At 46.2% G+C, this 15693-nt stretch overlaps 1 protein-coding gene across 2 annotated transcripts; it reads left to right on the top strand.

The window, feature by feature from the left end:
* The first annotated feature begins 480 nt into the window (after window positions 1–480).
* NDHU (Chaperone DnaJ-domain superfamily protein) lies at window positions 481–15059 on the top strand. 2 transcript variants are annotated; one of them, XM_086807827.1, is made up of 6 exons: window positions 481–834; window positions 924–985; window positions 6379–6468; window positions 6659–6802; window positions 8273–8432; window positions 14656–15059. In XM_086807827.1, the coding sequence occupies exons 1-5, from the start codon at window positions 555–557 to the stop codon at window positions 8387–8389; spliced, it is 693 nt and encodes a 230-aa protein (XP_086663953.1). In that variant the 5' UTR covers window positions 481–554; the 3' UTR covers window positions 8390–8432; window positions 14656–15059. The 2 variants fall into 2 exon arrangements, with proteins under 2 accessions (XP_086663953.1, XP_086663954.1); XM_086807828.1 differs by lacking the exon at window positions 8273–8432.
* Window positions 15060–15693: the final 634 nt, after the last annotated feature.

The raw sequence follows: 15693 nt of genomic DNA, 5'->3' as shown, positions 1-15693 counted from the left end.
GAAAACTAGTCGCTTGTTTTTGACAATAAGCAATACACAATTATTCCCTTGCAATAGTTTTCATTTGAGCTCTCCTTCTTCCCTCTTCTTACTTACTTGTATGCTTTTGAATTCATGCTTGCTAATGGCATGCTTGAATAGGTTTGATTGTAGGTTTCCTTTTCGATCAGCTTCTTCTTCCCTTGCTTTTTGTGAGAGAGAATCATCGTGAAGAACCATGTCTTCTTGCCTCCATCTAAGCGTTGAGAGCTCTGCCTTCACTTCTTAGACAAAGGAATATTACGGAGTCGGGACTTGATGGACAAGGTCATATATTTTTTTTAAACCGTGAATGAGCACAACCTAGCTTTGGTGCAAATCCGGGTAGACCTTCATCCCTTCAATGCCCGGTAAAACTCTGGCCTCTTGCCCGAATCTTATTACCCGTAGAAGTTTTTGCTGTATAGTAGCGACCCCACGCCTACGTCACAACCCCAACGTCATGGGGCCAATCTTTAGCGTGTGAATGGTAAGCAGCGCGAACTTGGGGTTGGAAGCAGGCAGCAGCAGAGACCATGGATAGGGCCTGGTGTTCTATCGCCCCTTCTCTGACCTCCTCCACTCCGCTCCTCCTCCTCCTGCGCAACCAGCGCTCCTGGTCTTCTTCGGGACGGGCAACGCGTCGGACTCTGGTGGTGGTGAAGAGCGTCGAAGCAGAAGCAGGAACAGAAGCAGCAGCAGCCCCGCCGCCTGCTGCTGCAATCAATACAGAGCTCCTTCTCTCCACAGCTCTCGATGCTCCTCCAGCTTCCCTCATCAGCTACGCTAATATCCAGAAGTCCTTAAGCGGAGAAGGTCCGCACATGTTGCTGTCTAATTTCGTCTGTCCATTTAGGATTGCAACTTCATTTCTGACCCGGCCCCCTCCGGATGCATGTATGTAGCTCTGTTGACGCCAGACCACTATGCGACGCTGGGTTTGACGCCGTCCGCATCTTACCAAGAGGTTAGTATTTTTCTCCAAAGAGAAGAGCTGCTGGGAGGATTCCACTAGGTAGCTTCTCCTGAAAAGTTTTCTCCCATCACCATCATTGTTGGCATGTGCCTCATGGCTTTTTGCTTGTACGACCGACAGAGGATTGGAGGACTTTTGCATGCTGTTTTGCCTTCCCTACAGATGGGATCGTTGTATTCAAGAAATTTAGCTCAGAGGAGAGGCTTTACCTATGAAGACCCTAACACTTGTAGAGAGGACCCTCTGGATGAACTTAACGCAACCTTCCGCCTGATTCTAGGCTTTAGAAGCTTGAATGGATAGCACTGTTGGGTAGATTGAGGCATGACAAGCACGTTTTGCAAATCTTCTCAAATCTCTTCAAACTACTAATTATAGCACACAAGGTCAGTAGCATATTTTGTCAGTGTCATTGGGTGAAATGGCATGTTTGGTTGACCCCTTGTGATAAGCATACTTTGTCACTGTCATTGGGTGACAGTGGCATATTTGGCTGACCCCTTTGCACTTGCAGAGCGTTTTACCATTCCTGAATTTGTGTCTGGTGTATATCTCTCTCTCTCTCTCTCTCTCTCTCTCTCTCTCTTTCTCTCTCTCTCTCGTAAATGCTCCATGGTGATTGCGCAGTTAAATCAATAATCTAGATAAAAGGCTTCCACATGTGACAATTTCAGGCAGTCCTGCCATTTGCAGCACTATCAAAAGTCTTCTGTCTTCAGTCTAAGGCTAGTATGCCCGGCATTTCATGAAACGTGTTTGGTATTTTTAAGGGAGGTAAAACATCCTAGAATGATTGGTCGAAAATCATCCTGAAATCCCTGTAAATGTACAGGACATACCAAATTGCCCTAGCTTTGCCATTTTCCACCATAATATTAAACATTCTGCATTCTAAACCTGATTCGAGATTTTTTTTCTCATTGATAGGGAAAGTGTTGAGTAAGTTACCATGAGTTTACACATGAATTTGCTGAGGTCAAACTTAGGCATGTTTAGTTTTGGAAGGAAACAAAGGTGTGTTCTTAGTAGGACACAGGGCAAAATGCTTGTGAAAAGCTGGACTCTCCATCATTTACATGTGCTTCCTTTGTCTTTTCATGGGTTGTAACAAGGTAGGCATCTTTATTGGTTCAGCACTGATATCCCCTCCTTGTAGAGGCTATACTGGCTGGGTGCAGTTTTTTTTTTTCATCAAAGCACTGTGAAGAAACGGCACTTTTCCAGCCCTAAAAAAAGATTTTCTGGATTATTTTATTTTTTATTTTTTTGAGGTTTTTGTCTTGGCTGCTGGCCTACACCTTAATGGTGACCGACCAGCACCTCTCTTTGCTATAAATAGCATTGCCTCATACCTCATCAAGGTGTACCACTTCATTGCCATATCAGGTACCATCTGGCCGCCTTCACTAGGGGTTCACTCTGCGTTTTCCTCTGCTGGTCCAGGCCACCATCTGGAGGGCTCACATCAGCCAACATCAGGCTGTATTCTGGCGCTTGCATCAGGCCTACATCAGCTCACATCTGCGTTTCACCTCTGCATATGCCAACGCCTACTTTTGAGCACATATCAGCATTTATACATCAGCTTACACCAGCGTTTTGCTGCAGCCCTCTTAGCACTTTACATCAGCCTGTCCTCAGGCTTACATCTGCGTTTACATCAGGTGTACATCAGCGCTTATCATCTGAGCCTTAAATCGTTTACATCAGCCTGTCCTCATGTCATGGCCCTGTGAAAATGGAACAGCACAAGTGTGGGCATGGTGGTTGTAGAGTCAGAATATTGAATGATTCACGTGGGGGGTGCCCGGACAGAGTTAAAGATGCCACTAGAACATTAAACTTTTAATGTTTATTAAAGTTGCCCCTAGGGACTTTTAAAGTTTGGGGCCCTAGGATTTTTATGGGGAGGAGGCCACTCCACTTTTGGAGTGTGTGCTTCTCTCTCCTCCCCCTCTCTCTAGCTTTTGGGAAAAAGAGTCGTGGAGGCTTGTGAGCTCTCATGCGTGGAAAAGCTGAAGAGAAGAAGGAGTCGACTGTAGATTTTGTGTGTGCTGCTGCTGCTGTTTTTCTGAGTGCAAGCCAACCGTACAGCCCTGTACGGACAGGCTGTTGCAAGTACTCTCTCTCTCTCTCTGGGACTGGCGGCGCACAGGAACTGTTGCGTGTACATCTGCTGAACCAGGCGGCTGTAGAGCAGGCGACTGTACGGACAGGCTGCAGGTTCAGGTACAGTCGTACAGTACTGTACGACTGCCATACAGTGTACGGCAGGGTTGACACCGGCTGCGCTGGACTGAACTGCAGTAGGCGGCGCTGGACAGGTCTGGCTGCGCAGGTTCAGGCGAGTACAAGTGTGGACAGCAGGTGGCGTTTGCAAGTACAACTCCTGGCACGTATCCCGAGGTAGTACAGACGGGTACGGGGTTGTTTTTCAGATCTGTACATTCAAAGACAGCATAGAAGTGAACACAAGGAGGAGGGTACAGACAAGTACATGCATGCGTGTGAAGCAGGGTTGTGGACACAAGTGCCTGCAAGTACAGATTGGTACCGTTGCTTCGTCCAGTGCTGATTCACGAGCTGATTTTGGTAAGCTCCTCATCTGTTCATCTACCTCTCTTTCTACTGCTTGATGTCTGTTGTGCAGATATGAGCTATCTGGCCCCTTGTGAGAGGAGGGGTATGGCAGATTGACAAGGGTTGAGACAGAGTTTGGACAGTTCATGTATGTATGAGCTGAGAAGTCGTATCATGCACTTGAGTTATGCTAGATGTATGCTCATGGTTGCCCTGCTTAGTGGTCTTGGCTGATCAGAGGGAGGCACAGTGTGTTAATTTGAGACACAGATCTGTGTGCATAGATCCTCTGTGCTAAGAAGGATTGTGGGCCGTCAGATTGGACATACAGGTGTAATCTCTTGGCTGATTTTTATTGTACTCAGCCATTCATATTTTTTTGGAATTGAATAAAGAAATACCGCAAGGGGCGCCAAGCTTTGGGACCAACAGGTGTCACCTTGTTTTCAGATTTGGGCACTCTAGCTCCAATCTGTTTTGTTTTCACATCTAGACTACAAGTGGACGGGTGACTGCTAGTCTACCGCACTCTGGTTTCTATCAGAGGCCGGTTTCACCTCAGGCTTACATCTGCGTTTACATCAGGCTTACCTCAACGTTTACATCTGGGGTGACATCAGCCTTACTTCAGCGTGTCTTCAGCGCTTACGTCTGGGCTGACATCAGCGTTGATCTTCAGCCTCACATCAGCCCTACATCGGGACAGCAGCCCTCTCTGCCACATTGGGATGCAGCCCTTTGCTACTTTGGGATGGAACCCTCTCTCCTTCAGGTACACAGCACCCGTGTCACCAGATCTTGCACCACTCGGGACAGCAACCCTCTCTGCTTTAGGTACGTAGCACCCGTGTCATCAGAGACTGCACCACCATCATCGTCATTGACGTTACCTTTTTCCGCTGTCACTTTCACCTCGGAGTGCTTTGCCTCACATCGACGCGAGCCTGTGTCATTGACCGTGCTTCTGCTCCGATGTCCTTCTTTGCTTCTGCACCGGTCTTCTTTTTGCTTAGAGTCACCTCTCATATGAGGGCTCTTGTACATATCCGCATTCACCTTTTTATATATATTCACTCACATATTTCATGCTGTGTGGTTTTACTATAATCTCTCGTATTTCTGGTCCTTCCATCCTTTTGCCCTCACATGGTATTAGAGCAATCGTGAGCAAAGGGATTGAAGACCTCGAGAGCGCACAGCATGGATCGTCTATCCGCACTCCCGGAGGACCGATTCTTCTCACCAGAAGATGCTTCTCCAAACTCCGATCTGGACCACATAGGGAATGGGATTTCTTACTCAGTGGAGAATCCTATTCAAGATCATACTTTGGGAGACGATCAACCCATGCACGTCACCTCATCCACACCACCTTTGCCATCACGATTGCCCTCTCCGACTTTATCAGATCTTGTTTCGAGAGGGGGATACATTCCTGCTGCCATTGTGTTTGTGTGGGACCCTGGCATACTTCATCTTCTTTCATCTTCTCTCATGGTCCCCTTTTTGGCCTGAGAGGGGGTGTGAAGAAACAACACTTTTCCAGCCCTAAAAAGGGATTTTTTCACATCAGCCAACATCAGGCTGTATTCTGGCGCTTGCGTCAGGCCTACATCAGCTCATTTACGTTTCACCTCTGCATATGCCAACGCCTACTTATGAGCACATATCAGTGTTTATACATCAGCTTACACCAGCGTTTTGCTGCAGCCCTCTTAGCGCTTTACATCAGCCTGTCCTCAGGCTTACATCTACGTTTACATCAGGTGTACATCAGCGCTTATCATTTGAGCCTTACATCGTTTACATCAGCCTGTCCTCAGGCTTACATTTGCGTTTACATCAGGCTTATCTCAGCGTTTACATCTGGGGTGACATCAGCCTTGCTTCAGCCTGTCTTCAACGCTTACATCTGGGCTGACATCAGCCTTGCTTCAGCGCTTACATCTGGGCTGACATCAGCGTTTATCTTCAGCCTCACATCAGCCCTACATCGGGACAGCAGCCCTCTCTGCCACATCGGGACAACAGCCCTCTCTACTACATCGGGACGCAGCCCTCTCCGCTACTTCGGGACGGAGCCCTCTCTCCTTCAGGTACGTAGCACCCGTGTCGCCAGAGCTTGCACCACTCGGGATGGCAGCCCTCTCTGCTTCAGGTACGCAGCACCCGTGTCATCAGAGACTGCACCACCATCATCGTCATTGACGTTACCTTTTTCCGCTGCCACTTTCACCTCGGAGTGCTTTGCCTCACATCGACGCGAGCCTTCGTCATCGACTGTCCTTCTCTGCTTCTGCACTGGTCTTCTTTTTGCTCAGAGTCACCTCTCATATGAGGGCTCTACTCACCTTTTTATATATATTCACTCACATATTTCATGCTGTGTGGTTTTACTCTGATCTCTTGTATTTCTGGTCCTTACATCCTTTTTCCCTCACAAGCGCTTGCTAGAAATAATGTATCATGAGTTCACATGCCTCTACCCATTCAAACTTTTTGGCATGTTTCAGTTTTGGAAGGAAATGCAGAACATCTCACTCATTTCAGCACTGATTTCCCTTCCATGCTCAAAAGCATATGCAGATTTTAAACATTATTTCATTAACATAGACTTTTGCTCCCACATTGCCTACTCCCTGGTAGATATATGGGTCTATGTGCTTCATGTCTTTGAAAAACTGTGGTGCTGGACACATACTTGTCTTGCTGGTATTCAACCTTAACTAGTTAAAGAAATCATGCTAATCTTCTCTTCATCCGACCGAGTTCAGGGTTAAGTTGTTTTTATCACATGCTATCAGGTGGCAACTGCTTTTCAAAGGAAGTGTGAAAGTATATTGCAGCAAGGTTTGAATGAAGAGGAGATTCGAAATAAGCTGCGAATTCTCAAGGTGGCATCTCTCTCTCTCTCTTCTCTCTCTCTCTCTCTCTCTCTCGGAAATCCTCAAGTATTTGAACCATCATTGAAAAGTGTTCCCTAGACACTCATGAATCATCCATCATTACCTTTTTGAGTAATACCAGCTTTTTCAATCACTGCTGACTTTAATGGCAACAAATTTTGTGCAAAACATCTTTCAGGTTTCATATGACATCTTGTCATCGGAAGAGGAGAGGAGATTGTATGATTGGAGTTTGTTCCATGCACAGAGTCCAGGTGGTGTTTATAGATGGCCATATGAGGCTGACATCACTCAAAGTACTTGTGCACCAGGGCCACCAAAGGTACACATTTTGTTATGCTACTTTCTATTAGGCAGTGCATAAGGTACACATTTTGTTATCCTACTTTCTATTAGGCAGTGCTCTCATGGGTGATGAACATAAGTATTGATTTGCCAACTAAGAATCTTTAAGTCTTCATCCCCCCCCTTCTCTCTCTCCCTCTCTCTCCCCATTCAAGTTCTCTCCGAGAAATTGATCAACTAATAAAGATCAGAGATGTTCGGGCTTGTACTTGATGGAGCTTTGCCATCATTGGGAGACTCTGATGAGGCCGCACTCAGGGAGGCAGGTTCAGCAGGACACCTCTCAGACCTCGCCCGGACCAGAGAGAGGACAGATGTCTGGATTGTCACGTGCATCCCGCACTTGGATGCCACGTAGACATATCTGTATAGAAGGTGCAGGACCTGGGGTGGAAAATTGGTCCCATGTGAGCCCGTTCCAGGGCGAGTCAACCAGGGTTCCACTTAGTCATCCAAGGTCAGGTGTGCATTGTCCTGCACATGAAGCAGTGCCAGTCCGCGTTGTGAGTCTCCCTCTAGAATGATGTCAGTTGCTCTCTATGTTTTGTCTGTGACCAGATGTCAGACGATTGTGTAGAAGTAGGATTTGTAGGTAGGAATGGGGCTAGTCCATAGGGCTGCCCCAAGAACAGTTATATGGGCACGGGGAAGGCTATGGGGCCACCCCAAGGGGCTAGGCAGGCCCCAGGACTTGCCCACCAACCCAAGGAAGGGCTGGGCAGGCTGTCGGCCAGTCCAAGGGGCCTAGCCGGGCAGTCGACAAGGCCTTTGGGCTAGCCCAGCCAGGCAGTCAGGCCAAAGGGCTGCCCAGCAGCCAATCGGTCAGTGCCCAGGGGCTGCCCAGCAGCCTGCGCAGGCCTGTACAGCAAGCCCACAAGTGGCCAGACAGCCCTAGTGTGAACACATATAAAAAACCAGCATTTAATGCTGAATAAACAGGTCGTGGAGGGAAAAATAGCCAGCCGACTGGATACAGTTGTTAGCAGTCATCATCTGTCTGTATATTTACATTAGGGCCTCTGTTGTGGGTGTGCTTGCCCGATTTAGGTGTTTTCTCATTTTTCCCCACTTTCCATAATTTGCCCTATTTTTTTCGTGGTGTGAAGGGCTGTACAACTGCTCTACTACCCCCCAGCTTTCCCCTGTATGCTGGCCGATTGTCGAGTGTTGGCCGACAGGTGTTTGGTGCTGGCCGACTGGAGGGAGATGGTTGTGGGCAGTTGTAGATGCTGTCGGCTGTTTTTCAGCAGGCTGACTGGCTGCCTGGGGCCATATAAATTGGCCCCTGCCCCCCACACTCTACACATTGTATTCCGGGATTTTCTTGTGTATATAGCAGAGTTATGCGCTTCTCTGTCTCTCTCTCATTTTTGTGTTTTTCTGCTGTGCACTTGCTCTAGGTGTTTTTAGATCTTGTCTTCATCTCCGTTGCATATTCTGACAACAGCAGGGGGGTATAAGTACCCAAGGCATAAATCAGTTCATTTATCTCATATATGATTCACAAGGTGCTGCAACTACTCAAGGGCCAAGACAGCCAAGGGAGAAGCTAACGCAAGGGTGAAGGTTTGAAGGTCAAGGGCAGAGATCTATCTCAGCCAAAACAGGTTCAGTCAGTCTTTTATTTCTAGATTTTGCATCATTCTAATAAAAGCAAATACACCATTCGTGGTGGGGGCTCTACATAGGGTATTCGGGACCCAATACTGTGTCCTCTTCTCCCTCTCTCTCTCTCTCTCTCTCTCTCTCTCTTTTTCTGCACATCTACATTCAGTTTTGTGCGTTAATTTCGTCGCGACAAGTGTGCTGATTTCTGAGCATTGAAGTTACAGATCTCCCCTGAGGCTTTCGCATGTTGCATGGACCCTCTTGCACCATACACCTGGGTAGTCACTAGAGAAAGGCCGCAGTCTCTCTAGAGAGCCAGACATCCCCGCCCATGGAGATCTTGACCCTCAGCCCACCAGCTGGAGATCTAGGACATTTTTAGATACCATAGAGATGTATTGCCTACTATACCTCCATTATGGAGGAGGATGGCATCTGATAAGCTTTGACTCTTCATTGTATACACGGGTCCACATGGTAAGTGGGGCCATTTTCTTTGGTAGATGTTTCTTATTTTCAATGTTTTTGACATGGATCATTTGCACTCATTCTTATTCTCATAGACCCTTTGGGTCTTTTGGAGACACTTAATACTCTCTCTCTTTCTCTCTTGAGGACCCATAACTACAACACGATCAAGACTACCACATTTCCAGTGTTGTGTGTGTGTGTCCCCTACCGCACAACTCTTTGCCCAATGTTTTACTTAGTTCTCATAAGCTGCTTTTCCTTATTCATAGTAATCATAAAAAATTCAATCAGAAAATCCAAATGTCATTCATCATGGCTAGATTAACAAAATGGAATAGACTGCATACAGAGATTGAGAATGTATTCAAGTAGATGAATGCACTGGCAACATTGGCCTTGGAACCTATACAAGGTATTCTTTTTCTATAAGTGTTGATTTCTTACATGCTGAGAAGCTGGAATCTGAAGTTATCTGTTTAAAAGAAGATAATGACTGATTGAAACCACGAGGAGAGAAAGTAGTGATAGAATGTGTAGCGGAAGAAGGGAAAGTGGAAACATAGGAGAGAGAGAGAGAGAGAGAGAGAGAGAGAGAGAGAGAGAGAGAGAGAAGAAAGCTGTATTAAAGAGGCCGAACTCGACCTATGAGACAAATCAATGTACGACTGTCAATGTCTTCTGGATGTCCAAGAAAAAAAGGACAAATGAACATGAAATAAAGTATGAAAGTACTGAGCTAGTGGGGGGGTGTGATGGATGGAGCTCTACTGCTGGAGGCTCAGTATGCAACCTATATGCATAGGGTATACAAGAATGCAATGCAGATCTGTCTAGCTTCAACCAGTACCATAATGGGGGTGTAATATGCGATACATAGGCGATGGCGAGGCAAAAATACCTCGGAGCATGATCTCCGGGTGTGAGTGTAAGTGAGCTAGCCGCTCCTAGATATGGTGCTGATGTCGAGCCCGTATCTGTGTGATCTCCCTCTGATGTAGTCTGGGAGTTTGGTAGCCTGGAGAGAGAGATGGAGAGGAAACACAGGTGAGAACCTGCTCTCAATATCATCATCAAAAGGAATACAGGTCCCGAGCAAGAGGGGAGAAAACCTCGTATGTGAGGGATTGCAGAAAGCAAACAATGCTAAGCAAGTAGTGAAGAATGAGGGAGGCAAGCCAGCTATATATATGCCCATATGAAGGCAACTGACTAGGGAATAAGTCCTCCACGACTAGGGAAAAATGCCCAAGACTCCTTAAAATGGGGAATAAATATGGGTAAATGGTGTGAGGGGTGACCAGCCCCTCTAGTTAACATGGTCAGCCCTAGAGGCTAAAATAGGACACCAAACAGGAAGCCAGCAAGAAGGGGATAATGTCTAACACCCCCTCTTAGCACCGGATGTTGAGTGAACTCCAAGAAGCCAGAAACGTCGTCCTCAATCAAAGATGAAAGATTGCAGAAACAGGTACCAAGAAAGCTCCACAAGCAATCTCCTCAGCAACTTAGCTACAAAAGCAGTAGAACAAGCTGCCAGGTACACTGCTCCTCTGGAAGAAAACAACCAAGTAGGCTGCGACGTGCTGCTCGAAATAATGGTTCCAAACCCAAGTGTAAGAACACTCCCGGAAGTCGAATGTCATGTATCCAGCTTGGAGAAGGTATGAAAAACCTCATAACCAACCAAGATCAGATCCTGTAGATAATCAATCTTGGGAGAAGCAGGCTGCTCCTCACTGGAACCCTGAAAAGAAAGAGAGTCAATCTGCTCCAACTCTGTACCAAGAGTAGCCAAATGCTGTACAAAAGCATCCTTTGAAAAGGTCGGCATCGCAAGATGTAAACACTTTGTAGAAAAGATGGGGTCCATCTACTCAAACTCCATACCATGAGTTGCCCAATGTTGTACATAAGTACACTCCAGTGAGGTGGGCATCATAAGATGAAAGGACTCCACATCCCGCTCTGAAAAATGATGTCGTCGAACTGGTACAAGCCCAACCTGATTCTGATCCAAATCCAAAAAACTTTGGAAGTACCACTGTGCCCCAGGCACGGTTAGCAACCATAGATCCAAAGCACCCCATTGGGTCCAAAAAACCATCCTCCAAGACAACAAACTTGGACACTACAACAAACCAAATGTAGAACTGGCAGAGGGAGGGGCATCCTCAAAAGCATCACAAAGAGATGCAGAGGTAGACTCCTCACAATGAGAAAGGGAAGTAGGAATATAAACTGCAATGGTAACAAAGTCCTCAAGAGCATCACTGAGAGTAGAAGACTGTTCCATAAGTAGAATCAGATCCCAAGAATCAGCAACAAATAAGTGATCCGTGTGAAAGGATCACACCTCATAGGCAAAACACCCTCCTTGTTCTGCAAACACACACTGCAATGAACATAGGCTCGGACAAAATAAACTCTGCTCAGGATCTCTGAAAAGATCACGGCTCTCCTCCAAAATCTGTAAACTCATGTCACAGAAGAAAGTCTCCACAGAAACAAAACAGCTCCCGAAACTGATCCTCAAGTGAAGTAGTTGGAGATGGGCCCCCTCTGAGTGTAGAAAACTCCTTTGGGAACCAAAACGCAGCCAAAGCATTGCTGTCCTGCAAAAAACAGCACTCCACCGCCAACAGAAGGCAAGGAATATGAAGAAACCGGGAAACCGTGTAGGCCAGGAACAAAACACAGGTATAGATGCTCCAAAATCAGCAAAACGCTGATTGAAATCTGAAATTCAGAATCTTCCTCAAGTACCATACTGCCTCCAAAGCCACAATCCAGACAAGAAACCCCCTCTGCAAGTGATTTGTGTCCACTGGAGAAGAAAATGCAGCCAAACAAGGGCTACGAACCTGCAAATTCAGGTCAACTAGTGTCCACACCTCCTATGAGGAAAAACGCTGAAGAGAAGGTACCTTTGGGTCCAATGGGAAGAGCCCAAGTGAAGGTAGAGCTACCAACAAGATCAGTTCAGAAAAACGCAGCAACCATGGCTGCAAATCTGAAAACACAGAGGTAAAAGGGGCTGTAGAATGGGCTGAATCTGGAAAAGCAGTAGAGATATGGTACCATCAAGTCCTCAGATCAGCAAACAGCATCCGAAACCTGGAGATGAAAAAACGCAGCAAACATGCTGCTGCTGGCCTGTACAAAACAGGCGACCAGCACTACATGGGGGGTATGAATACTGAGAACTGCTGCAAACTGCTGTAGACAGCCACCTGTAGAAAAACGCAGCACAGTAGGTGCTGCTGCCCTGAAAAGAGTGCAAAAAACAGGTGTGAAGGAAGTCTTAGGAGGTCAAACCGGCTATGGATGACCACGGGCTGTTGAGAAGAAACGCTTGGAAGAGGCAAGCGACTAGCAACAATGCTGAGAAAAAACGCAAATCTGTCCACCTTGCTGAAAACGCAAAAACGCAGGAGGGAGAGGAGGGAGCATCCAACACTGAAGATTACCGGCGCTCTGATACCATGATAGAATGTGCAGCGGAAGAAGGGAAAGTGGAAACACAGGAGAGAGAGAGAGAGAGAGAGAGAGAGAGAGAGAGAGAGAGAGGAAACACAGGTGAGAACCTGCTCTCAATATCATCATCAAAAGGAATACATGTCCCAAGCAAGAGGGGAGAAAACCTTGTATGTGAGGGATTGCAGCAAACAATGCTAAGCAAGCAATGAAGAATGAGGGAGGCAAACCAGCTATATATATGCCCATATGAAGGCAGCCGACTAGGGAATAAGTCCTCCACGACTAGGGGAAAATGCCCAAGACTCCATAAAACGGGGAATAAATATGGGTAAATGGTGTGAGGGGTGACCGGCCCCTCTAGCTAACATGGTCAGCCCTAGAGGCTAAATAGGACACCAAACAAGAAGCCAACAAGAAGGGGATGATGTCTAACAATTAGAAGCTAAAATTGCCTCTCTCAAAGGGAATATTGCCTGCCTCAGAGCACATAGGCAAGAGATGGATGAGATACATAAAGAACTCCAGAACATAAAGGCAACCACAGTACCACTACCCAAATCCGATAGGCTGTGGCAACAGGAAATGGCAGCTACTTCCAAATGGGTGGCCATGGAAATGGTGAAGAAACAAAAGCCCATTCAAAATCAGCATGAGATTATGAGGCTATCACTGATGAGGAGAAGAGACAATTCAGAGCTCTTCATTTATTAGTTAAAGGTCTACCAAAGGGTATTTGCCCCAAAGATGATGGTGTCCAGTTATTCGGGAAAATAGAGGATGACAAGGACCTTGTGGATGCATGGAGGGGTGGAAGGGCATAATTAGAGAGCATTGGCTTCTCTTGAAGTTTAAGGAGTGCCAAACACGCCTTGACTTCTTGAAGAAGTACATGGCTCTATGGGGCACTCCGCTATACATTGAGAGGACCTCACGTTACTGGTGGAGCATCAAAGATCAAGGTCCAGCTTAGGGAAGCTAGGGAACAGGGGAAGTGGGTTGTCTGCAGAGATTGACGAGTTTTTATTGGAGAGTGGCGCCCCACATAGGGACTGGGGGTCCATGAGACGATGGATGCACTGCAGACAGCCACCTGCAGTTGTAATGGTACTTTGTTCCTAGATCCTGAGGCTTTGCAAAGACATATATAGGGAGGGATGCTGCCTTCTGTATGGAATTCCAGAAAGAGGGGTAACATATTATCGGGTTATATATGGGAGTCTGCCTACAGAGGCAAGACCCATACCCTTGGAGGACTCCCAAGGATCTGGAAATGTGGTAGTCTTGAGGAGTCCGAGGATCTGAGAAGTTCCAATCCAAGGCCAAGATCCATTAGCAGTAATAACTACCAGACGATCATGACTGGCCATATACTGGCCAAGCTATACGGATCAGAGTTGGAATCCGTAGTCAAGTTTCTAGCAAAGAGGCAGGGTTACAGGGCCAAAGAGCAGGTAGCCTGGCTTCTGGAAGACCTACTCTACATTGAATTATAGCTTCACATCGAGAGCCATCTACTACATGTGGCGTAGCAGAAGCACTTTAATGATGACTAAGGCGGGTACTTCTTTGTGGAACAACCCTAATCATCAGTTAGAGATTAACGCAAACTTCAGACAAGGTCAAGAAGGGGGCGAGCAGTTCAGTCACTCCCAGACACCAAACAAGGCAAGGAGTCAATTCTCTTTTTTCTTAGAAGTAATTTTTGTATATATTATGTAGTTCCTTTGCAGGAAGAAATCATTACAAGCAGGCAGCCCTTCACGCCCTCTCTCAAGTTTCCCAAATGGTGAACTTCAACATGAAACTGAAATGACATCAGAGGCCACAGGCTGGCCAACATCATAGCTTCCTAGAAGATTACTAGTAGATCAAATCCATCAACAAAATAGAGAACCACCAAATGGGCACCATTTGCTCCTCAGTCTTCATTAATCCTATAGTCCTCAGCCTTTACTGATCCTTGCTAAGATAATTTGGAAGGCTTCATTGATTCTCTTGTGGAGTCAATGCTAAGCTGAGTTGCTGGGCAACTTGCTTGGAGATGATGTTCACTATAGTGCCACAATCAAATAAGACTACGACCTGTTGGTTTTCTATAAGACCAGCTGCATCAGTTCAACTTTTTCTTTTTAAATGTCCTTCTATTGCTATTTTTTGCAACACTTCTTTCAGTGTTTTTGTTGTTGTTAAATAAGTGCAATTATTCACACAATTTGATATATTCCAATCTTATGAAGGTATTATAAATATGGCTATATATGTGGATTGTTACAGGAACCTGAAGATGAAGAGGGAACAAGAAGGGTTGCTTACTTTTTTTTGGGGTGGTTTGTGCTCGCATGTATCTTGAATGTGGTTCTGAGGTGACAATGCAACCCTAGCAGTTCCTGGTTGGACTCATCAGCTTGGAGTAAGGCATTTTCAATTAAGCGAATGTGCTCTTTGAGGAGCCTCTGTAAATGGTCCGGTGTGGCCTTTCTGTGGAAAAAGGGGGCCAATTGGCTGTCTTCCATGTGTTATGAGTTTCTAGTTGGTTGGCGGGTTTTGATATAGCCTATGAAAGACCCAAAAATGTGTTGTATGATATTTTACTTGTACATAATGCTCCTTGAGGATGTAGTTAACTTCTACTGGGTGTTTTGAATTATATAGCTTGTAGTCTTGTATTTTTGTGGTAAGGCTGGGTTCAGATGCATCCGATGGAGGCACACGAATAAAGTGGGAATAAGCCGTTGGTCGAGAAGCATGATGGTTGTGTTGTCTAGGCTTTTCTTCTACCTTATGTGGTGGTTCCATTGCTTGTGAGCTTTTCATGCGCCTTTCATCACTGGACTCAAGCTGGCAAGCTGTCATAAACATCAACTATAGGTGAAGACCTGAATGCCATGGTTGTCAACCAAATCAAACCGCATGCCCGTAGGTGATGTAGCTACATGTTGGGCACTCCCAGCAGGAAGCGAGCCCATGAAATCACGAAGTGTCACCCCACTCAGGTGTTACGGGTTAACTTGGCCTCCTTGGTGGTTAGTTGATGCGATTATCTCCACCCTGACAAGCATGGTTGGATTACATTGTATGTGAGCCTTTGAGTGCAGATTCTTTAGAAAATTAGGCATTGACGAACGGCTAGATATTACATGATTGGCAACATGGTAGACTGTGTTGTGAGCCCACGATTAGTGCAGTGTAGGTGGGTAGGTTGGCTACTAAAAGTTGTAGCCAATAGAAGAATAACGACTTGTTAAAATAGGGTCGAAGATTCAATCATGTCCGTCAATTAATTGCAGAGCATGGTTACTTAGAGTTGCCATT

Source organism: Cibotium barometz, chromosome 13, assembly GCF_041138505.1.
Source record: "Cibotium barometz isolate CiBa-2024 chromosome 13, ASM4113850v1, whole genome shotgun sequence".
NCBI lineage: Eukaryota > Viridiplantae > Streptophyta > Polypodiopsida > Cyatheales > Cibotiaceae > Cibotium > Cibotium barometz.
Note: the sequence above shows the minus strand (reverse complement) of the source record. Positions and strands in the feature narration are given on the sequence as shown.